At 42.8% G+C, this 23,407-nt stretch overlaps 1 protein-coding gene across 8 annotated transcripts in view; it reads left to right on the forward strand.

The window, feature by feature from the left end:
- Positions 1-23,407, forward strand: part of abi1a (abl-interactor 1a) — a 46,097-nt gene that overhangs the window by 11,176 nt on the left and 11,514 nt on the right. For 5 of the 8 annotated variants that reach the window (XM_047568239.1, XM_047568241.1, XM_047568244.1 and 2 more), the window contains exons 2-6: positions 1,028-1,195; positions 14,669-14,845; positions 19,400-19,414; positions 20,002-20,105; positions 20,588-20,737. In XM_047568239.1, coding sequence (XP_047424195.1) covers positions 1,028-1,195; positions 14,669-14,845; positions 19,400-19,414; positions 20,002-20,105; positions 20,588-20,737 — 614 coding nt within the window. The remainder of the gene's footprint in view (positions 1-1,027; positions 1,196-14,668; positions 14,846-19,399; positions 19,415-20,001; positions 20,106-20,587; positions 20,738-23,407) is intronic. The other 3 variants (XM_047568240.1, XM_047568243.1, XM_047568246.1) reach the window with 1 other exon arrangement.

The raw sequence follows: 23,407 nt of genomic DNA on the forward strand, positions 1-23,407 counted from the left end.
ACCAGCGAATCTAGCTACTCTGGTCTTTTGATGCTAATATGAGCTCCTACTAAATGCGCATAAGGAATGCTTCAAAGAAATGTTTTGAGCGTCAGTCTTTCATCGTCTGTAGGCTTGAAAGGTGGAGCGTTCTTAAACAGTTATTCACTATTAGCCCCTGAAGCTTTTTAAGAAGGAACCGTCTGGCTAGTTAGCTAGCAACCAGCTAATATGCTCGTTTAGGCTGCTAACTAACTACCAAGCGAATTTATTGAAGCAATAACCACTGTGTTTGTTGCTAATTTGAGCTTCTACTAAACGCATTAAAGACGTTTAATGGTTTACCAAATAGTTCACCAAAAGTTATGTTTCAGTATCAAAACATGTTCCCCACCTAAACTCTTAAAGCTGCATTAGCTAGTTTCTTCGTAGAAAATGTACACAAGACATTCTGACAACAACCACATCTAATGGTTCTAGCTAATATTGCGTCAAAGACTTTTTGTGTAGCACTGTCGAGCTTAACAGGAACTAAAATCTTTTTGGGTGGTTTGCTAACAAGCAGGCTAAAAAAGTAAATCAACCACTTGGTTGTTTTTCATGCTAATTTGAGCTTCTACAAAATAAGTGTCGTTGTCTTCATGCTTCAAATACACCAACAATTTCCATGTTTTTTTTTTTATTGGTTGGATCACAATGGAAATAACACGTTGTTATTAGCATTTTGCTGCTACATTAGCACTCAAAATGACATGAATGCACTGAAAGTCAACTCCCCATCTCGGGATATACACTCTGTCCTCACAGCATCAAATATGGCGGTGGATGAGTAACGTCATTTAAAACCCCCCCAGAGAGACCTGTGCAGTCTGTGGAATTGGACTCACGAGGGAAATGGATGTCTTGTACGTTCTATTGGCCTGAATCCAGCACAAACCTGACCTGGATAACGGGGGCTCAAAGATGGATGTGAATGCTTTGTGTTATTAACAATTACTTCACTCATCTTCTCTCTCTGATCTTTTTTTTCTTTTTTTGTGTTGCACAGGCCCAGGACAAGAGGAAAGCTCTGGAGGAGACCAAAGCCTACACCACCCAGTCCCTGGCCAGCGTGGCCTACCAGATCAATGCCTTAGCCAACAATGTGCTGCAGCTGCTGGACATCCAGGCCTCGCAGCTGCGGCGCATGGAGTCCTCCATCAACCACATCTCTCAGGTCAGAAAATACACACAGATCCGTGCACCACAGACCATGCAGCTGCAAAGAATGGTGCCCCACATTTCCCACTTCGCTTCTCACTTTCACACAGGCTCTGTTATTTTAAAACACAGTGCGAGGCCTTCTGTTGCATCCGCTGGTTCCACTTTATCGGGTGTATTCGTCTTGTCCGAGTTTCGGCCGCGGCTCTGCTGAATGACTGGTTGTCTGTCTGTATTTCATTGATGCTGTTGGCTCCCTTTAGAGGCTTACAAACACGATGTTAAACATCTATAACCGACCACCGTACCAATAGTTGGTTGGGAAGCCCGGAAGCAAATAGGGATATATTTATAGATTTATTTCCTTGCCTATATTTCTGCTTTGTCAAAAATCATTTAAAATCACTTTTTGTTGCTCATTTGATGGAAACATTGCAACACAAATGTCAGATTGAGCAATTTTAACCAAACACTTATTTTGGTAGTCCAATTATGCTTGTCAGATGTTTAGTAATTCACAAGCTATTAATAATAGTGGACAACAGTGATAAACAACTTGTTGACCTCCCTCGTATCAAGTTTTTTCTGCGATGACCTTTTCCTCTCTGAAGCACGGAGCTTTTGACCATGTGCAGGTAAATCCAGCCGCTCATCCAATGAAGGCATTAAGAGCTCAGACAAATCAAACAGACTCTGGCCGTGTCGCAGGATACGGGCAGAACAACAAATCTCGTCCATGCGTGAATCCTAAACATGTAAAATAACTGGAGGAACTGGAGCGATCGGATGTGCAATAAAAGGAGCAGCTCCTTTATCTTTCTCAGCGAGCTATCTCTGTGTTTTTTTTTGTTTTTTTTTCTTCCTCTGACAGAGCTTTGCTGAGAGCGTCAGAAATTCTTGCAGGATACAGTGAAGGTCAGATTTTCTGTCTGATGCAGGGAAGCAGGACTTGGGAGGCTGGAGGGTTTGAAATCAGAAATAGAAGATGGGTGGTGACAAGCGGACAAAGGCAAAAAAGAAAAAAGAAAAAAAAAGAGGAATATTTACACCCCTTCAGGTTTTTGAGTCAGTATCCTGACAAAAGCTCTCGGCCGATACCAAGGTCACCGTGACGCCACCGCCGGTCTCCATAACAACCACTTCAGTTATATTGGGAAAGTGTACACTCTGCAAGACAGTTTGATGGGGTGCGTTAGAACGACTACGAGAGTCGTTCGGTAAACTCTCCTCTTAGTTTACATTGTTTGACATTTGTCTCCATTGTCTTGTCTTGTAAAGGGGAAATTCCTCACTTCCCTTACCGTATTTGAGCTTGTGTACCGTGTGTAGCCATGGCAAAGCATCCAAGAAGAACTAAACGGTGTCACTTTAAATCAGCTGACACGCCGCAAAGAAGTTTCCCCTTTATTTGGGCTTTTTATTTTTGCTGCCAGACATGCGGGAAGCTTAAACAAACCCATCTTCCAGCTGATAATTATCATAGCTACGAGAATAACCCACGGCTCCGCAGCTCTTTGTCGTTTCTCCGTCTTTTGCACGAATCCTCTCTGGGAATGAATGAATTAGCAAAGGAAGTCCTTTTCATTCTCAACGTCTTCATCTCTGCGTCGTGTTTGCTGTAATGAAGCCGTAATGTCTGTTTTAATAATTAAGAGCTGGGACTGTGAGCTCTGCAGGCTGCGGGGAGTTATTGCTCTCTGCTGTGTTGCTCAGAGGTGGATGCCCTCCGTGCTCATGGATATAAGATTAGCAGAGGCCCTCAAGGCCAGTGCAGCTTCCTGCTGGAAGCGTTATGGAGAAGGCTCTGTGTTGTTTTAACAGGAGAAAATAAATGATTTTACCTCAGGTGCATCTCAAATGTGATAAAACACGTGAATGAACTGTTTAGAATTCACTTGCAGTGCAATATTGTCGTTGGCACGTTCTTCTCTGTAATCCCAATGTTCAGTAAACATGGTTAGGTTTACTACGTCTTGGGGGATTGGCTCATTTTTCAATTTACAGCCCAATTTTGTTGCTGTAGTGTAGTGTAGCTTTTTTTTTTTTTTGTTACTTTTCTAAGGCTTTTTCAAAGACCAGATAAGCACTGTGATTTACACCACTTTTTCGTTCAGTCTTCTACCCAGTAGTTAGTCTGGGGAACCTCCTTTTTTTGTGACAATACAATCCAGAAAGACTGTACTGGAGACTGTAAAAATGTCACATGTCATGCCAACACAGCAGAAATGTATCCGTCTATAATTGTCTTATTTGACACAGTGGCCATACTGTGCAGTCTGAACCCGGCATTACAACATGTACTTTGTCTGGTGTGTTAGTCATAACAATCTAGAAAGAGTTGGTAAAGTTTCTGTTCATTTGCTCCTTGGTTGACACCACGACCAGAATGTACCCTCTGCAATGATTCATAGTGGTCCTAGGATGAATCACCTCATCACTACCTCACCACCGAATAGTATGCGTGTGGAAACTGTATCTACTTATGTTATACCAGGATTTGGTATTTTGGATTCAGCCTGTGCAAAATCCAAGTGCATACTTGCTCTCAGATTTTGAGCTGCTTATTGATTTTGCAGTGATTTCAATGGAGTCTCGCTGCATTACAACTTAGCACCAAAACATATGCATATGTGTTGGAGATGCACGGAAGGTCTGTGTGTGTGTGTGTGTGCGTGGGTAGGTGTCTATTTCTCACCTTCCCTGCTGTTGTTTCCTCTCGCTATCCGCTCAGTGTCGAGGCGAAGGCGCCGAGGGGAGAGCGGAGTCACTTGCGGGGGCTTCCACCTTGTGCAGCGTGTGAAGTGGCTGCTAAGAGGCTGCGAACAGGGAGCGCTTTGTCTGACCGGGCGGAAGAAAAGGCTTCACATTGAGAACCTCTCGGCGATACCCCGAAGAGAGAGAGAGGGGGAGACGGGAAAATGGTGTATGTGTGTTTCTGCGTGCGCTGATTTCAGGCTTTATCCCCAAATCTTAATAACCTCACGTAGAGTGTCCACACACAAGTTGTGTTTTGTGTCTGCTATTGTCACAACCAATGCACCTTCTGTCACTCACATGAGAAGCGTGTCACATTTGTTGAGTTTGTAGCAGCTTTTTCATGAGCGGGTGCTGTTTACAGAGGCTCAATGAAGAAAACATGGGTAACTTTTATAAACAAACATATCAAAATAAGTTCTGCAGATGCTCGGATATATTTGTCTTGGCCGTGTAGTTTCTCAGCAGGTGTCTCAGAAAGAGGCGGAGGGTTCGAGGCCGTCATTAATTTAAGACCGGCAACAAAGGCCGACTGTGACGCGGCCACGATGTCGCACAAACCACAAAGGCTGCAACACACAACCAGCTGGTGCACACCGCACCTCCATCGGGGTACACGGGTCTCCATGCCAACGAGTGGCAGCGGTCTGTGTTCTCATTTAAAAGGGGAAACCGAAAGAGGTGGGGTTAGCTGGGATCCCAGGAAACTATGAATAGATTCAAACCGACCATCGGCTCGGTGCTTCAAACTATTTAAAGTGCACAAGCAAGTCAATCAACCATGAAACTTAACAATTCATTTAGTTTATTGGAGCCTTACTCTTATTGTTTTCATGTTAGATTTTGCTATAAATGTTTGGGTATAAAATAAGGCTGCAGTTAGCTATTTTTGCTTCTTTCTTTTTTTTCTTCATTGTGTTCATTCTTACAAACAAACCCCCATTCACAAAACCGAAGAGCGGAAAGCATCAAGGTGAGAGCAGCCACCATGACAGTAAGTAAGTCATCACACTGCTATTTCTTAGTTATAGTTCATAAAAAGAACAAAGCAGAGGCATTGTGGCCAAATCTAACGTGATAACTCGAGGCCTTAAAATAGACGGTTATGCATGTACGATCACCAATACCTGCGCAGACAGAGCTGTAAATACAGACCACTTGATGCTTTATGCGCATGTGGCTGCGGCGCCGCACAAACTCTCTCTCACTTCTTAGTCAACTCTTTTTAATTGTCTGGTGGAACTTTTTGACTCATGTCAGTTAGGGAAGAAGTACTGACTCAGTCTCATGCTGCGTTCACACTATGAGCAACTAGAAAACGGATTAGAGCGCGTTTCCCCATCGCCGGTCAGCGCAACCCAAACGGCCGCGCCACATCGTCCATTTATCGCGTCAAACTCTCAAATTTGAGCTCTGAGCTCGTTGTGGTAATGGAGCATCCGATGGATTTATAGATGCGATTGTCAAAAAAATAATTTTACAGTTCGCTCATTCTCCAGCGCAGACACGTTTACAGCGACGTCAATCACTCGCGCTTAGATCTGGATCTGGCCCGCATGCGGACTGAACCCGGTGACCGCTGTGACGGAGAAACGAAAAAAGCAGCTGGCGCACGCACAAACGCACGTCGACAAAACGCTCCCGGTTGGTTCCCACAGCTGCGTGGATGCTGTTACTACAGTTACACAATATTCTTATCTGATCTTGGGAGTTTGTGTCATTGACTTGACTGCTTTGGTTATTTATTTATTTTTTTTTTAACTCCAGTTCTCATTCCTCACATTTCCACGCCATTACACTTTGCTGCTCGTGTCTCGATAAGAACAGACACACACTTGCCTCTGGTTGTGTCCCTGCGCCGCATTTGTGACCTACCATCGAGGAAGAATGGCTTTCATCCAAACAGGAAATGAAGCCTTATACTGTATGTCTGTGTTTGTGAGCTCCTTGTGTTTCCTGCTGATCACCCTCCGTGCTGCGTATCTTGGTCTCTCTCCTGGTGGTCTCACCCACTGTTAGCTTATATTTTCATTTTTCACCGTTGGATATTTACACATACTCTGCCGACGTCTTTCTTTCTTTCCACCGATTATAGCGATGCGCGTGTGTGCGGTCAGATCTTTGTGTGGTCCCTTGCCTCGGGACAGCGGTTGTTGAAATGTTAAATGTTAAAAGGCATAGCTTTGGTATTGGAAACACTGAATTTAGCAAGCGTCTGGTAAATGTTGGATGGATTCGAAATGTCTTCCTTCAAAGAACGTCTAGTGGCTTTTATTCGGATGGAGCAGATAATGATTAGTATATTATTTTTTTTGTTAATCTGGTGAGTCACTGACCTTTTCAAATCCCCGTTTTGTCTGCACGATAGTCGGAAATCAAAGAGTCGCTTCTCTTTGTTCACAGACACAAGAAGCAGAAAATAATCATGGTCACGAAGACTCAGACCAGTTTCATGAATGCACCATTTATAAAGAACTATTTATTCTCAAAGTAAAAACAAGTTCTCTTTATTTTCTCTGTCAGAATTGAATTTATTGACGAATATTTTCTGATTGGTCGTGTTTACTTAATGATTGATTAGTTAAGCGAGATGAGTTTTATTGCTAGATTAATTATCCTCTACAGTTTAAAGATTTGGTGTTTTCTGTACATAAAAAGCAGATGTTTGACAAAATGTTCCACCGACAAACCAAAAAGTAGTTTATGTTTATGTCATTGCTCACAAACCCGAGATGTTCAATGTCTATGGTATTTATTATGGTCAACAGAAGACAAAATCGACTGACTCTGTGTGCTAGAGCTGCCCATATTAATTCAAACTAGGGCTGGGTGGTTATGACGAAAAAATGTAAATTCTGACGTTATCACGTGTTCACAACATTTCCTACTGGTTAAGAGAGGAATTAATGCAGTTGATTGGATAAAGATGGACTATTTTACTGTGATGATGAGTAAATATTGTAGCATAATCCCACACCACAGGTAAAACAGGTTTGTATTGTCCCCGTGTTAGCACTGATGTAGAAATCCAGGGACATTAACAGCTCGGAGATAAAATAAATAAATAAAAATAAATGTTATTAAGATGAAATGAAGAAACAGGGTCAATTATTTTGACATATTTATTGATATTTAAACTTATTTATACTGCTGCGTCTGTAACGTCAATAGCAGCGCGACAGGCTACCGTAATAGTTGTAGTCTGCGCGCAACATTTTTTTTTGTCATTCATAAAAAACTAATCTTGGGGACAAAACAGGAACTGTCCCCAGAAATTGGGGACGTCTCGTCGTCACCCTAAAAAACAAAACAAACAAACAACTGACACGGCACTTTTTTTTTTTTTGAACAAGCCTTCTTGTTCTGTCGCTTCATTTTTCAGACCTTTCCGTTTTTCACCACAAATCTCGGTGACACAGTAGTAACTGTGCGTGTTTAGAAACGCTACATATATATATACTGATATACCTCCCGGCCCTAATTCAGACCTACTATTGTATGAGACTGTTTCTTTCATTAGCTTCCTGCGGCATTAGATGTGTAATGTATAAACAGTCATAACTCTATCCTGCGTGGACGAGGGTTAAAGGGGAAGTTGATGGTGATGTGATGTGACCGGTGACTGAGCTTGTGCCGTGAATCAGCTGCTCGTGGCGACTTCCTCTGCTGCTCTTCCTTGTGCGCCCCCGTTTCCACCACTGCAGAGCGCCGTCATCGTTACCAGCGAATTCTTTCCCACCTCACAACCCTCTGCAGCTCCATCTAATCATTACACCCCTGTCCTGCAGTTCCTCCGAGTCCGAGCCTAATGTAGGGGAATTACTTGACAGCTTCGTATAAACAGAACTGATTAGGAAATACCTTTTCCTTAACGGAACACTTTAGGCTTTCGGTGTTTGTTATCGCAGTTGTATCTGCATGTAAGTCCAAGCATGAGAGAGGCTTACTCTCAGCCGGTATGTAAACTTCAGGGCCCAGACAGAATGCTGCTCTGGCTGCAGCCCAAGGTGAGATTGGCAAAAGTCAGCCGAGGTGTTTCCATATGTGCTGTGTTAGCAAACAAAGCATCGACCTTGGCAAGCCGTCATCGCTCTTTTTTAATAGCGTGCGCTGCCAGAGCGGGAGAGACTGCCTCCCTGAGCTTTCACACTTGTCCGGCCCTCGCAAAAACCTCCGCTTCTGGCTCCGTCGTGCCACACATGGGTTGTTAGATGTATCTGGTTTTTTGAGAGATGTTTAAGGAGAGGCTGCCAAACTGAGAACTCCCCGCGGCGCAGTTGACCTCATAGTTTGGCTCGGAGCGCGGATAGAAGCTCCGACATGCTCCGTGTTGCAGCGAAGAGCCTTTGGACAACTGTTTGATGAGCTTCAGATGTGCTGGATGTGATCAGGCTGAGAAACAGACCAGACAAGGAAGCGTTTTCTCTGCTTCCACAGCCGTTTTGGCTCGGCCGCAGAGCTGGGAGTGTCGGAGGGGATCGCTGCCGCAGATGAGGCTGGATGCAGGAAGAACCAGAGGACAGAAGGGTTAGCCTGGAGGCAGGAGCAGACATGTGACCAAGAAGTTTAATAGTTCAAATCTAGGACAAAGGGCAGTGGTTCCTAAAGGGGCTTGCCCACAATCACAAGATCGACCGAAAGAGTCATAAGATAACTGACAACAAAGAAGGAAATAAGCATCTTTTAAGCAACACATCAAATTGCAGCATTTAATGTTCCTCCTCTGGCTAATTTGTGCTTTGTCTTTGAAATACTAATTGGTTTTACATTTATCAACCTCATAGTATCGTCATAACTTCCCTGTTAACATGATAGCTGATTCATTTCTGTTTGCAGTTTCTACAAACCACATTTATTCATGTTTTTTTCTTATTTTTTGTTTGACAGTTTGAGATCAATACCTGGTTCATATATTTCTATTAAATGTAAAGGATGTGCCAAACAGACTAGAGATCAGAGCCTGTACAAAATCCTAAAGGTAAAACCTAGACCACATACAGCAAAGAGAAACCATAGGGTCATTGTTTATTAACTCTACACTTGGTGTATTTCAAAAAACTTTTAAGCATCTTGCTATTATCACGCCGCTTGATTTAGCACCACCACCTGCTCAACAAATTTAAGACCCTCTCTACAAGAATGTGGCATAAATAATAATTAAAATGAAATCGAGTCCATTAAAAGCACTCAGGTTCAATACTTAGCCCCATTAATATGAACCAATCTGAGAAGCCATCTGGGTTCATCAAACAGGCATTTCTTCATTGTACACTCTCAAAATGCTAAAGGTTTTGAAGATGCTCCCGTTAATGACTTTTAAAGGATCAGTTTTGGTTGTCTGCCTCTAGAAATCCAAGCCCTTTAGTTGTGACTCACTTATTTTTGCTCCCGTTTAAACGTCAGAACTTAAACCAACCAAAGGCAGGCGTGCCAGCATCTCCACAAAGATAAGCCTCTGTGGCCACAATGCTCTTGTTTCCTCCTTGTCCACGTTTCTCAAAAGCAACGCTGAGTTATTTCAGGAAATGTAGGGGGAAAAAATGATAGCAGGAGCAGACTGGGCAGGTTGAGAGAAAGTGGGCGCAGCAAAAAAAGATCCTCTCGAGGATTCCTAGCACTTCATCATAAAATAACGTCTGGAACACATGGAGCATTGCGAATTGTTCAAATCCTCTCTCGGGGGGTTGTACGTGGGTAATAGCGTGAGCGCGAGGCTTTACCAAGAAGGAGCCTTTGCGGTCGGTCGATTTTTTCCTGGTGAAATAACAGCCAGAAGAAGAGATGAGGGCCCGTCTTCACCTGTTAGCGGCTCTGACCGTCGCGATAAATCCTCAATCAGCAGTAAGCCCGACAATGTGGTTCAAATACGTTTAACAGACATGTGCTTTAGAGTCATCATCCCATCGTAATCCCACGGAACAAGAAGGATGGCCAAGTCCTGAACTGCTGTAAATTCATGCTTATCATAGCTCTCAGCCAAAAATCTCCTTTATTCTGTCTTATTTCAAAATGATGTGTAGTTGTGATTTATGATATTTCATGGCAGTAAAAACGGTTCTCATGTCCATGGCCAGCAAAACCGTAGCAGTACTACTCAGCGTGCATGTGTGAAGGGGGAACAAGATCTAAATATCTTGTTGCCAGTTTGCTGAAACCTTTTTTTTTTTTTTTATCTTATAATCATATGCAGTTGAACTCTGTCATTAACTATTGGCACATTTGTCTGGTCTGGCGAGGCTCACGTACACATAGCCACATCGGTATGCAGGGCGTGTTAGTCTAGTAGTAGGCTTTTCCCCCCGTTGTGTGTAAGCACCCGGTTCAACCCACCTACGCCTACCGTACACATTGTGCGCCCGTCTTTTTTTTTTTTTTTGTATATTTGTCCGTGTGTTTGTGCATAGCTGGCATTTTGTTGAGGATATGATCCCGCAGCCCGTCTGCCAAAGTGCTGAAAGCGCTCTTCTCTCCCCAGCTCGCGCTGAAGTGAAACCGGCTGTCTCGATTTCATATCAAAGTCGACAAACTTTTTTTTTTTTTTTTCTTTTTTTCCTCTCCTTTCTTTTCAGTTGCTACTTACCTCACCCTCCAAAACAGTGTGTGTTTGTCTGTTGGGAAGCTGTCAGGTTACGTTTACGCAAGGCTCTGAAATCCCGGTCCCAGACCCTTGATTGGCTGTTGCCACTGGACTGAGGGATTTGTGCCCCTTTGCTGATGCTGTTACGTGGACGCATTGCTTCCCAAGTACTCCAGACATCCCCCCACCTCTCAGCAAAGAAACAAAAAGATAGATTTTAAGACTAGACAGTTAAGTGTTCCCAAAATCAGTCTTTTCTGAATAAAGTGGAACTTTCTACAGAGAACTCATTTGTAAAATGATGCAAAATAGGCATCCGTGGGATTGGATCGTTATTCTCGTGTGACCTGCAAGAGGCTCCGAAAGCTTGGGCAATGTGTTTTAAATAAAATTCATAGACGCCCGGGAATGAGTTCACATGTCTCCCAAACTCTAGAAATGAACCAGAGACGAGAGTTACGGCCTTCACAGATGACGAGATCAAAAACCCGGCGTGGAAAAAGCCTGCGAATGTAAAGGGGTTCCCAACTTCAGAAAGTCTTCTTATCAGAAGCTACGTTAGAAAAAAAGCAGAATATAGGATGACTCTGCCACCACCAGTGGTGCACATGTTAGTAATTTTGTCATGGTATTAAAGTGTATCGTGACGGATTTCCCAGACGATCGATTGGGACGTTGGTTACGCGTGCAAGTTTGCTAACCCTGCGGATAGAAAGTAACGCTGCTCAACATTTTCTAGCCAATAAACCCAGCGATCTTTAAGGAGTGAACACCACCGTAAAAACAGTATATTGTCACATTGCCCATCTTTATGGACAAGCATATTCATTCCAGTGTCTAAATACAAGGCCATAAAAAGGTTAAAATAATGACTTTCACAATAGATACTGTTTTGTCAGCTACAGAAGATACTGCGGAAGACAATCCAGCTACATGACAAGTTGATAAAGGAATAGTGTGTGTGTGTATATTAACAGAATCTTTATATGCGATAAATTTTCAGCTGTTAAGCAGAATGTGCCGTCCCTGACTGTTCTGTGCGTTTTTGTATTTGCTTAAATCAAATTAAAGACCACAGCAGATTTTTTGTGCGGTGCTTTAAATATTACTAGAGCCCTTGAAAGCTGCTGTGTTTGACAGTGACATGTCAGTATTTTTTATGTTGCGAGCCAAAGTCTCACGTCATTAGATTCCTGGGTGTTGAAGTTCAAACATTTAAAATAGCTGAACCCGTGTCCCCTTTTGAAGCTGCTAGTTTTCCGAGTGCAGCTTTAACCAAAAAGGCAACAACTGGCCTTAAAGGGAAAATAAATAAACCGTAAACATTTAAGCACTTGTTGCTACTAACAACACAACAAGAAATCTATCATTGTGGCAACCAGTCTGCTGACTCACTCTTATCCGAAAATGGTAACAACTCTATGAAGCAACTCCCAAGGATTTTTATTTATTTATTTATTTATTTATATAATTTCTTCTGTCTGGTTAAAATGTGTGGAAGTCTGGCAGCGGTTCTGGCGTACGAGCTAGATCCTCAGAGGTGGGTGGCTCTTTTTCTGCGGAGGAAGACTTGGATCCAAAAAAAAAAAAAAAATTATAGAGCTAAAGAGAAATGAGAAGAACTTGAAGTGAGGGAGGTGATGAGGGGAAAATGGAGGCAGCAAGAAATGTGGGCACTTTAAAATTCTGAAAAGCCTGTTGCTGATGGATAAGCCAAACACTGCAGCCAGGACTGCTCGGTGTGCTGGGAAAACGGCCGCGGGCCTCAAACATGTGGGTGACAGTGGTTAAGAACACATGTGAATCATCCACCTTTCAGTTTGGCAACATGCATTCAGAGTTAAGTCTCTTTCCACTTAAAGAGATGGGCCGTTGAGATCGAGCAAACGCCTTTTAGCGCCGGTCGGTAAAGCCGGTGGGAGCCTCAAGGGGAGGGACTGGCCGTTGGGTGGGCATTGCTCAGATTGATGTTCCCACTGGGCCACATGAAATGGGAATAGATTCCTGGGTGAATGGGCCGTTCTTCTCAGACCCTTCCATTTTTGTCAGATACGTTTTGATATCCTTTTTGACACCAGTCAGTGGATTACCAGTGCACTCTCGACAGGGTGCAGGCCCTGGCTGCGCGGAAGTTTGCTAAAGTAGCTTGGTTTCAGAATAACCCTCCTGTTAGCGGTTGTGTAACATCGGCTTGCACTACTAGAGCAGAGGCTATTTTTCTCGGCGCACAGGAAGGACATGAACTCGCACCATGTTGCCTTCTCACTTCTCACTTCCTTTGCCGGCTGCAGCGATGTTTGCCCACCCTCTATTCTCTGATAAGGGGACTGAGCTCAGCCGAGACCAGATGATTTCCCAGTTTAGCTAAAATATTTCAGCTCGTTTAGAAATAGCTCCGGTTCCCATGCCTCTGACCTCCACTGCTTCTTCACGATCAATAGAAAGGTCAGCGCGCTGTGATAAAGAAGTGAGTGCTTTGCTTTGGAAGCCGGTCTAGATTAGTTGAAACTATCCCTCCACCTCTGCTTCCTCCTCTTCCTTTTTATCTGTCTGGGTCTGTCTGGGTCCGTCATAGCCAACCACTGAACCCGATCTCTTTCCCTTCAAATGATGAAGCGAGATACACTGATTTGATTTTGGTCCAGTTGTTTCCAGATGATTGTGATACACGGCGGCTTGGAATTTGCATATTATCGGCGAGCTGTCTGTGGAGTCCAGCTGCACCGAGATAAAGTATTTGTGCGTCGGGGGTTGTTCTGGGAAGAGTTTGCCACTTCACTTCTCTTTTCTAAATTAAGAGCCTCTGGTGTTCTGGCAGCTGAGCTCAGGTTAAACAAGATAACTGCAGTCAACTCCGTGTCATCTTTCTTAATTCAAACAGACACAACGGGGCACTGGAACAGAACGGATGTTTCCCCTTTGTACGGGACGTCTCTGCGGGAGCAATTATGTATGAGCGACTTTCCCTGTTATGAAATATTGATTCCCCTTTTTATTCTGTCATTTCCAACAATCCCCTTTCTTATACCCTCGCTTGTCCTGCAAGAGTCTGCTCTGCATCATTCTTAATAGATGCTTAAGTCCATTGTCGGCTCTCAGACAGTCATTACTGTTGCAGTTTAAACATAGGTTTGATATTGTCCGGAGATCTCAGCTTGGCTTTTCTGTCCTCGAAGACGCGACTACATATAAGCCGACTGTAGTGTTTCTGATTCCCTCGGCTCTGGGATGCCGTACAGTGGCGCAGTGTAGAATAAAGCGACAGAGCTCAGTCCAGCTCCAGATCACTGTGGCATGAAAGGAATCCTCTGTTGGCGCTGGTCGGCGACCCCCCCCCCTCCCTTTGAGAGACCATCGTTTTACTGGTCTGCCCTCAGCAGACATTGCAGCCTTTCATCTGTCAGAGGAAGGGCAGCTGCTCCTGGGCTCCTTGTGGTTTGATGGGAGATGTTGTGACTGAAGCAGCCTTTGGTAACGTTTTGGTGATAAACATCATCCAGAATGGAAAAGGTCCATAAACACCAAAATTTGTAATCCTTGTTATCCATACCTTGATGCCCTGTGCGCACAAATTATGCATGAACAAATTTGAACTTTATTTTGTGGTGAAGAAGACTGGGGCCGGGCGATTGATCAAACAATAGCGCAATTTCAAGAAAATCGCCTCGGCCTACGGAAGCATAAATAATGCATTTTTCCCATGCATAGGAAATGAAATAGAAATCTGATAATTTAAGGACAGAATAGAGATCGTTTTAATCTCCTGAAATATGAATGTAGTGTCCTTATCATCGCTTTCGAGTGCAACTCGTAATTATATCCTGATTACATCTTGATTTGGGGAAACTAAACTGATTCCTACCATTAATTCACAAACCAGAAATGTTCAGATGCACATGCTTCCGTCGTTATTACATGCGGGGCCTGGTTTCGTACCGCGATCAATTTTATTACGCGTGCACCGGCCGTTGTAAAACGATTAAGAACCCAGTGATGAAAAGCACAACCTCGTGATTTAATTAAACCTTCACAAGCTGCCGTTTGACGGGTTCATTCGATCCCAGAGGTCCCTGTTGTATTGCTTTGTTTTGTTTTTTTTATTTTCCCTGATGGCATCAATCACATCCCCGTCTTCTGTCCTCGCCGTGTCATTTACAGACGGTGGACATCCATAAGGAGAAGGTGGCCAGGCGGGAGATCGGGATCCTGACCACGAACAAGAACACGGCCAGGACCCACAAGATCATAGCGCCGGCCAATATGGAGCGGCCAGTCAGGTACATCAGGAAGCCCATCGACTACACTGTACTGGACGATGTCGGCCACGGTGTCAAGGTGAGCAGTTTACATTTCCTCCTAATTCTGTGCCTCTGTTTTAGATCTGCTCTCTGATAAAAAATCTGTCTACGGTTTCTATCGGCTCTTCGCTTCCAATTTCTTGTCCTACATCCACTTTCCCCCCCCCCCCCCCCTCCTTTCTCGCCTTTTTTGCCAGAGGTACTCCTTCTGTTCTCTCTGACTTTTTTTTTTTTCTCGCTCACGCTCCATGTCTTACGCTTTCATCTTCAGAAAGCACCCCTTCTGACCCTGCAGGAATATGTTTCGGTGTGGGTTGGTGGGAACTGGTTGGGGGTGGAGATGAACTAAAAAAGCGATTACATCATAAAGCTTTCAGAAGACGGCTCTATTCTTAGAGTGTTGTGAAAATGGCGATCAGAGGCAAATTTGTGAGAAGTTATTAAGAGCGCGAAGGCTGTTCTCCAGTCATTTCTGTTATTTTACCATCAGTTCAGTCTGAAAGATGTGAGCTTTTTAACGTGATACACTCTAATATCTAGAAAACCATCTTCCTCTCTAGCATTAGGGCTCGATTTAGGGGTCATCGGGTCGTCCCAGCAGTGGAATCATTTCCTGGCGGCTGCCGGCGTTTTTTCGTGTTCTCCATCCTTCCTCTTGAGCGTCCCCTACCCCATCAATCAGCCGATCAATTACAGCCGTCACATAGATTGGATTAGAGGCCCACCATTACCGTCTGGTGGTGTTACCAGCATTGATAAGACAGGATAAAAGCCATTGTGCCGCTCCCAATTCATCGTATAGGGAACTGCACCGAATACTTCTGTAATTTTAAATGGGATGTGAGACTTTTTATCTGGGTGTGTTTCCCACCACCAGGACCACATCCACACCAATTATCATAAATATAACTTTCCTAAAAACATATGTATTTCTCATTAAAGCAAGAGTTTTTGGAAATTTTGAGAGAAAATATGAGAAAAACAACGCCTCTATTATAAATATGAATCCAGGTGGTTGTTTATTTAACTTAGCATAAATACTAGAAACTAACTGACGTCATGGTTGGTAAAGCTGGCACTCATGAATGCAATTTATTTTGCAGTTTAGTTTCAACACTAGTTAAACAAACCAATGACAGTTTTACAGTCACTATAAGGCAGATTTAACAACACTGGGTAGCTAGCTAGCCGTTTCTCCCTGCTGCCCCCATCTCTATGCTAAGCTAATTCTTAAATCTACACCTCTATAGCTGATCAAAGTCCAAACTCCAAACAATAATACACATAATTCAAGATAAAATTATTTATCGAATCATCAGATTGTATGTCCCTCCAAAAAAATGCGCACTACACATAGTTACATGACAGGGGAGGTACGTGTCACCTATAGCGCTAGGATCTGTGTACGCTCTGCATTGCTCTCACCATAGCTTTGACCTTAGTTTTACCCTAGTGTCTCCTTAGCATCTTAGCGCAGAAATTTTGTGTGGTTAGGTGGGTGGAGGTGGGGAGATGTGCATGTGCTATGGACCTTGATGTCGTGACCTATGCACGTAGCCAGAATTTCAATTTAAATAAAGTATTGTCTTAATCTTAATCTTAGCCAACGTCAGTATCAGTCATTTACACTGGTGCGCTCATCGGTCTGACTTGCTCTGCGACAGCGTCACCCAAACGCTGGTCGCCGCTGTGTCTATTTTTGCCAGTCAGATCAATTTTTAGTTTCTACTTCCTGCTTCACTTCCAACAATGGCGACCGAGGAGCTTTGGGGACGAAGGTGGCCTCTGGAGGGGGAGCCAATCTAATGCTAACACAGAAATCGTTCTTAAACCATCAGGTTGTGTTTTAGTGCAATTTGAAGTTGTTTTCAAATATTATTGAACCATGAAAAAAAATCATTTGATATACATTCATTCACTGAATAGATTCTCCAGATCGGATTTTAATAGGTGGGCACTTTTTTTTCTTAAAGTGGTCGCGAAAGTATGTTTATTAACTTTAATAAGAAAATATGAAAAGGACACTGAGGTGAGATTGTTTAGTCAGCTGCTGATTCCAATATCAAGAATGTCTATATAATCTAATAACATTCTGGAGATTCAGGGTAAAAAAAAAAAAAAAATACACTGAGCTTCATTTTATTCATCTATGCCGTTAGACCAAACACAAGCTTCAAATTAGGATAGTGCTGCAGCTTTTCATAATAAATTGAAATTACTGAAACCATCGTGCTTCACGGCTGCTTTGAGAGTGTTTGATGCGTCTATTTTAAGATCATTACGTATTACACTGGGTCTAATCTCGGTGGATTTTCTCTCTAAAATGTCTTCATAAATGCAGCATTCGGTTAGGGATCGCACACACACATTTTTTTCTGCTGCAGTCCTACAACCCTCGCCTCCTTTCATCTATGCATGTCACAGCTCCGACAGCCGATCAATATCCAGCGTCAATACCCCATATTAATTCATATAGTATTCTGTGATGGCTGCTGTCGGATGCCTGGCTTGTATGGAACGTCTATAGCCATGGTTTACTTACTGACCAGGATCGATACTTTAATGGGATTTTAAATCGTGTCTATTGGCTCCGGTTTAGTGCGAAACTCGCTGCGACTGCTTGAGGGGTTTGCGCTGGCCTACATGTTAAATACATTTTTACAACCTCACACAGAGATAAACGCCTTCAACGCAAAGAAAAACGAGGCGCAGGGGAGAAGGAAATTCGTATTTCAGCAACATCATATCGGTAATCACTGGAATCTCGCACAGATGAGGACATTCCTGCATCTCAAGGCGTTTCTGACTCTGACTTGATGATATTCAGAGTTAATGCGAAAGATGAGATTTATTCTTCCAGTCAGCTGATGCTTAATCTACTCAGCTGGGCTTTCAGGAATCCTGATGATATCAGGTATTTGAAGTCAAATCTTACTCATTTGATATCCTGTATATATCCTGCTTTGTGTCCATTAGAAGTTTACAAGATTACTAAAGGGAAAGTTTTACAATCTAAGCTTTTTAAGAAATTCCTTTATATGCAGTTGAAAGATGCTGATACTCTCTAATTAAGCTAAATAGCCACTTGGGTCAGCCACCATTTACAATGTGTTTAAAAACCTGGTGTGAATATATTTTTCTACAGCTCACCTGTTAAATGATATCAAACTTTGAGGTCGTGCATTATTTAGGGTGTGGCTGTCGTCCCAGGTCCCTAGCTGTCTGCCTCGGCGTCATACGCCCGTCTCAGCTCCACTCACTCCTCAGCACATTTTAAAGTCGGCTCGGAGTTGGGCGGAGTCAGGCACCGCCCAGAGGAGTGATCCTCAGTGAGCTTAAAAATAGTTCTCAAGAAATCCTGGCTCATGCCTCGTGTCATGGCTGATGTAAAGGAAGGCCTGTCCATCTTTATATACAGTCAATGTTCCATAGCACTTGTCCATATTTATAACCGATCAGTTGTTAAACAGTGTTGCCAGTACATCAACTTTTAATGTAAAGCAAGTTGGAAGTGCTTGGTAAAAAAAGCTTCTACACAGTATGACCTATGAGTGCTGAGGGTGAAGTCTATCACTAATGACTACACTGACCTCAGGAAGTGTTTTCTGCCTTCACCACGCAGCTCTGACAGACTGCAGCTCTGTGGAGTTTTTCCCCCCAGCTTGACTTGTTAGATAGATGGACCTGATAATAACTTTAATCTGAACCTGCCTGCCCATAATTCATCTATGATGCCACTAAAGCATTTCCACTCTGGCTGTCTGTTTTCTACTGCAGAACAGAGATGGAGCATTTGCCGGGAAGATAAGGCAAGGCACTTGAAGGCCTTGGCATTTCCAGTGTGACCTAGATTGTAAATTGAATCTCGTCTAGCCCTGATAACCCAGGGACACGGGGAAATGTGAGCGTCAAATTTACCATCCACAGCTGCAGTGAAGGTGTTTCCTGTCTTTAAAAAAAGGAAATGGACTCCGCACATTAACCTGTGCCATGAATTTGCTTTTGGTTTCATTCTTGTTCTCCTGTGGTCTTGTGATGCTGCAATGCTTTCTGCAAAGGCTACTGGGGAAGCTGCATTATTGATGAGCCACTTGACTCTGTAGTTGTCAAACTGCAAATCAACCCCACTGCTACAGTGGCTCTGTATTCTCTTTGAGATCCGCCCACACAAGTATGAGGGCGATTTTAACAAAGGTAATAGTAACCTGATGTTATTTTAGAACATACAGGACATTTTTAAGTGTTTAACAGTCTCAGGCACACTGTTAGGATAAAGGCTGTTTCTCCTGAGCTCAGTAGCTCTGCCATGGGATATCTTTGTAGAGATTTCTCTCCACTCCGACTCTGGCTCTGGGTGTGGTACTGTTAAGTCTGAGTAAAGAGGGCAACAGTCAGGAGCCACAGTGTTTTCCTCTGGCAGCATGACTCGTAACTGCTGGCCTTCCCAGTTCTTGCTAAATGTTTACAGTGTAAATCCTCTTGCTCCGTTGTACTTTGACTTCCACTGATCTGTTTAGATGTGGCCATTTTGACATGCACTGTTTCTGTCTCTCTCTCTCTTGTGTTTTTTTCTTCCTTCGCTCTCACTAAGTGGTTAAAAGCCAAGGTAAGTCTGGTTTGTCACATGACCCATTTTGCTATGATATATTATTGATAGATTTGTTCGATTCCCTTTCACAGCAAACTCCTCCATATGTAATTATTGTTGTCCCATATTATTTCCCATTAACTGACCTGTAGTCCCTGTAGAGAACATGTAGCTTCAGGCTTTGTAACACCCTCCCTGTCTGTTTACCCACTGTGTACATGTTGTCATATACTGTTCGTGTTGTGTCCCTACATGTTCCATAGTAATGTGCATAGGCTTCCCAGACAACTTGCATACTGTGCATCTTCAATAAAAACATGGACACTGTGCTTATGTCCTGTAGGATAAAACCCAGACACACATATGTTTTGCAAGAATCTTCATTGGAAAAAACCCACAAGATAAACACAAGCTGGAATGGGATTAGGTTCAAATATAACTGACTGAAATATGTACATCTACTGTACGTATGCTTCCAAAGAGTTGAAATCTGGGCAGCTTGTGATGTTTGATATTTTTATCATGGGTAGTAATCACCCACTGTGACTGAAGTTAATTGTCTATGAAATAAGCATCTTAGAGTTTTTTTTTTTGTCCAACCACAGCAACATGGAAACAATCAGTCTATCAGAGGAGGAACACTATCGAGGACCAATCCACCGACGCAGAAGCCGCCCAGCCCTCCGATGTCAGGGCGTGGCACACTTGGGTAAGATTTCCATTTTAGTCACCATGAAAGGAAGACAAATCCTGTAATTATCAAACACTAAATAAGAAAACAAGCTTTTCGTGGCGGGGAAAGAACTTGAAAATGCCCTGGGACATTAGTTGACTAAAGTTTGGTCATGATTGTTGTATCCGTTTTGGCAGTAGAAATAAAAAACTGATGTAAGTGAAACTGGAGAAAAGGGATCTAAAAAAGAGAAAAGTCCACAAACTTTTTTTTTGTTTTGTTTTTGTGTCCTGTACTGATGGTGCCAGTCGGCATCTGATGCACAGTAGCAGTCACCTAAACAGAAATTAATTCCAAGGATGGACTGTGATGTAGTCAGACTCCAGCTGGGTAAACTGATAGGATTTACAACACTCCAGTGAACAGTCCTGATAGTGAGATTTACTCTCAATTATAGTAATTCTCGTCGTTGATTTATTGCTATTTGCTTTTCATTTTTCATCTTTGGCCTGGTGCAGGCGCAACACGCCCTACAAGACCCTGGAGCCAGTGAAGCCGCCCACGGTGCCCAACGACTACATGACAAGCCCTGCTCGAATAGGCAGCCAACATGGCCAGCATAGCCCCGGACGCACGGCGTCGCTCAACCAGAGGCAACGCACACACAGGTAGACATGACAAAAACCTTTGGATGGTCAGCATTTATAGGTTTTCTCTTTTTTTTTTTATATCATTGCAAATGTATTATCATTGGGTTTTAAATTATTTCACTGTGTTATGACAGCAAACATGGTTAAAGTAGAGCTGTTGTCAGGCACAGTCTGGCAGGTTATTTTATGGATGGCGCTGCACTCTTTGCTCATTTTTACATGCACACGTAAAAACTATTGAGTTCAAAATAGCTAAATACAGAATAAACAAAGAAGCAGTGTAGAAGATCAAAGCCATCGTGCACTAGAAGGTATTTAATATTAATGGCTAACAACAAATAGGAATAACATTTATAACACAATGTTACATTACTGTACGAGGGTAAACAGTTTTAAGCAATTCAAATGTCCAGCTGTCACAACAAACTAACAGTTAAAATCACCTGTCAAGCAGATACTGCTTTCAATATGAGCAGGCAGTAAGTATCACTTCTATACACCCACCGGTGTCCCCCAGGGATCTTTACTGGGGCCGCTCCTATTTACTTTTCATTTCAACAGTATCTATGAAAATTCAATCAAATTCCCACTTTTATGTAAAGGCAGGTAATATCATTCAGTCGTTATTAGAATTCTGATATTATTTGCCACTCTCGCCCGGGCCAACATAATTAAGCCCTGCATAACGCAGCCATAGATTAAAGCCTCTAAAATCTCCAGTGGGAATCAACAGCTTTTAATGGAAGACAGACAGACACTTAATCATTTTTTCGTTTTCTTTTTAGATTGCTTGAAGTGGAATTACTGTTCAAACCAAACTAACTAAACTAAACTGAATGTAGTTTCATTGATGTGTAAGAAGCATCTCTGCAAAAATACTGGTCGAGTTCTTCTAATCTCTTCATTTAGTTCAGCATCTTAGAGCACTTTCACACCTCTTCCTCTCCTCTGCTACACTAAATCCAGCATTTGTCTGACAAGGCTTGGAGGGCTTCTTACCGCGCCTGAATCACTCTGATATTAATATCTGTAAAAGCTTCTCATATAAAGTGCTGTTCAAAAAAAAAAAGTCAACTGCAGCATGAAAACCCCGCAACACTGCTGCTCTCAAGGATTGTTCCCCAGAATTTTTTTGCATAGAAAGCAGGAGGAGGTGCATTCATCATATTTGAGTTATGAGTGATTGAAGTCGCCCTCATTAGCTAAAAAGCCTGTTATGCTGACTGTGATCCTCGTAAATATTGTATTACTTTTTTATTTTTCGTCCTCTCACAACTTCTCTGTCATTGTCATGTATGTTTCGGCACAGCCGCTCGCTGTTTTTCACCGTGTTATATGTTCACACTCCTGGCCAAAATGTAAAGGAAGCGAAACAGCAACAAAACACATTTAGATTAGCTTTTGTCTACTCACCATCACTGCTACTGATCTGTGAGATAAAGCCGCCCTAATGTCCCTTTAACACACTGATGCTGTCCTCAGACCTGGCATCGGCTAATATTGCCGTGGCATCACTATTGGATTATACCAGCTTGAAGTCGGCTGTGCTTATTCAGCTCATCAGTCTTTGTCTTCTTCAACTGAGGTCTAAATTCAATATAAGCATCTGTGTGCTCCTGCTGCCGGTTCCCTGCCAATATCTTCGTATGGGAAAATTTACATTGCCACATGCAGGGATTATTGTTTCAAGACATACTTATTGCAGCCACTGCAGAATCACAGTAATGAAAATTAGAGTCCTGCTTCAGTTATCCAGTCTAAACGGGATGCATTAAAGTTGGCTCTGTGGGTGCACGATGCACCAAAATCCATACACTTAATTTCTCTCCCTCTGTGATTCAACCCATTTAAAATTTTCAAGTGGCGCATTACTGCTGCCTCCAATAAATACATATAATACAAAAAATATAAAATACATAAAAAACAAATGATTAAAATTTGCTGTGTAAATGCACAAGGCATTTCAGAAATAATTACTAAATTCAAGGAGCTCTACAGCAACGATCAAGTGCTTCATTCTGGCTGAGCCTTATGAGATGGCTAGAGCAGTGTTGTTTCATGTCTATATATTTATGCTTCCTGTTAAAACAAAGCTTGGTTGGCCATCGCTCCGCCCAAAGAGCACTCTTTGCTTGCTCAGCTACAATGGCCTGAGGAGGCGCCGCCAAAGCAGGAAATGATGCTAATGTAGTAGAAACACAGGGGAAGGGAAGGACTTGTCATTGAACTGAAAAATTAGTACACACCCCAAAGTGCAGGATGAGTTACCAACATTTTGATTCATTTCCAAGAAATAACAAAAGGAGTGCCCACTAAACATTTTTTGTCAGGGTTAGCTGATAGATGGCAGCCGAAACGGTCCGTGTGGAAGATTTTGCCGCTTAAAAATGTTGAATTTTTATTCCCTCACATCGCGGGAAGAGCCTCAAGCTGAAATCTTGTTTCTTATTGTGTGAGAAACTCTAGAGTTTTCTCTGGGCCGCTTTGGAAGTGTGCTTTTCCCATCTACAATTAAGTTCTATCATACCACAGTGCCTTCACAGCGCTTGCGTAGCACAAGCCGTTTCACTTTTTGTTTATTTTCGTAAGGAAAGCTCTCTTTTCATTGGCTCTGGGGATTTTTGTCAGCTGTGAGCGTCGCAAGCGAGCTGGAACATTTTTTATTTTTTTTAAGCTTAGCTGTCTGTC

This window comes from Mugil cephalus, chromosome 18 (assembly GCF_022458985.1).
Source record: "Mugil cephalus isolate CIBA_MC_2020 chromosome 18, CIBA_Mcephalus_1.1, whole genome shotgun sequence".
NCBI classification, from domain to species: domain Eukaryota; kingdom Metazoa; phylum Chordata; class Actinopteri; order Mugiliformes; family Mugilidae; genus Mugil; species Mugil cephalus.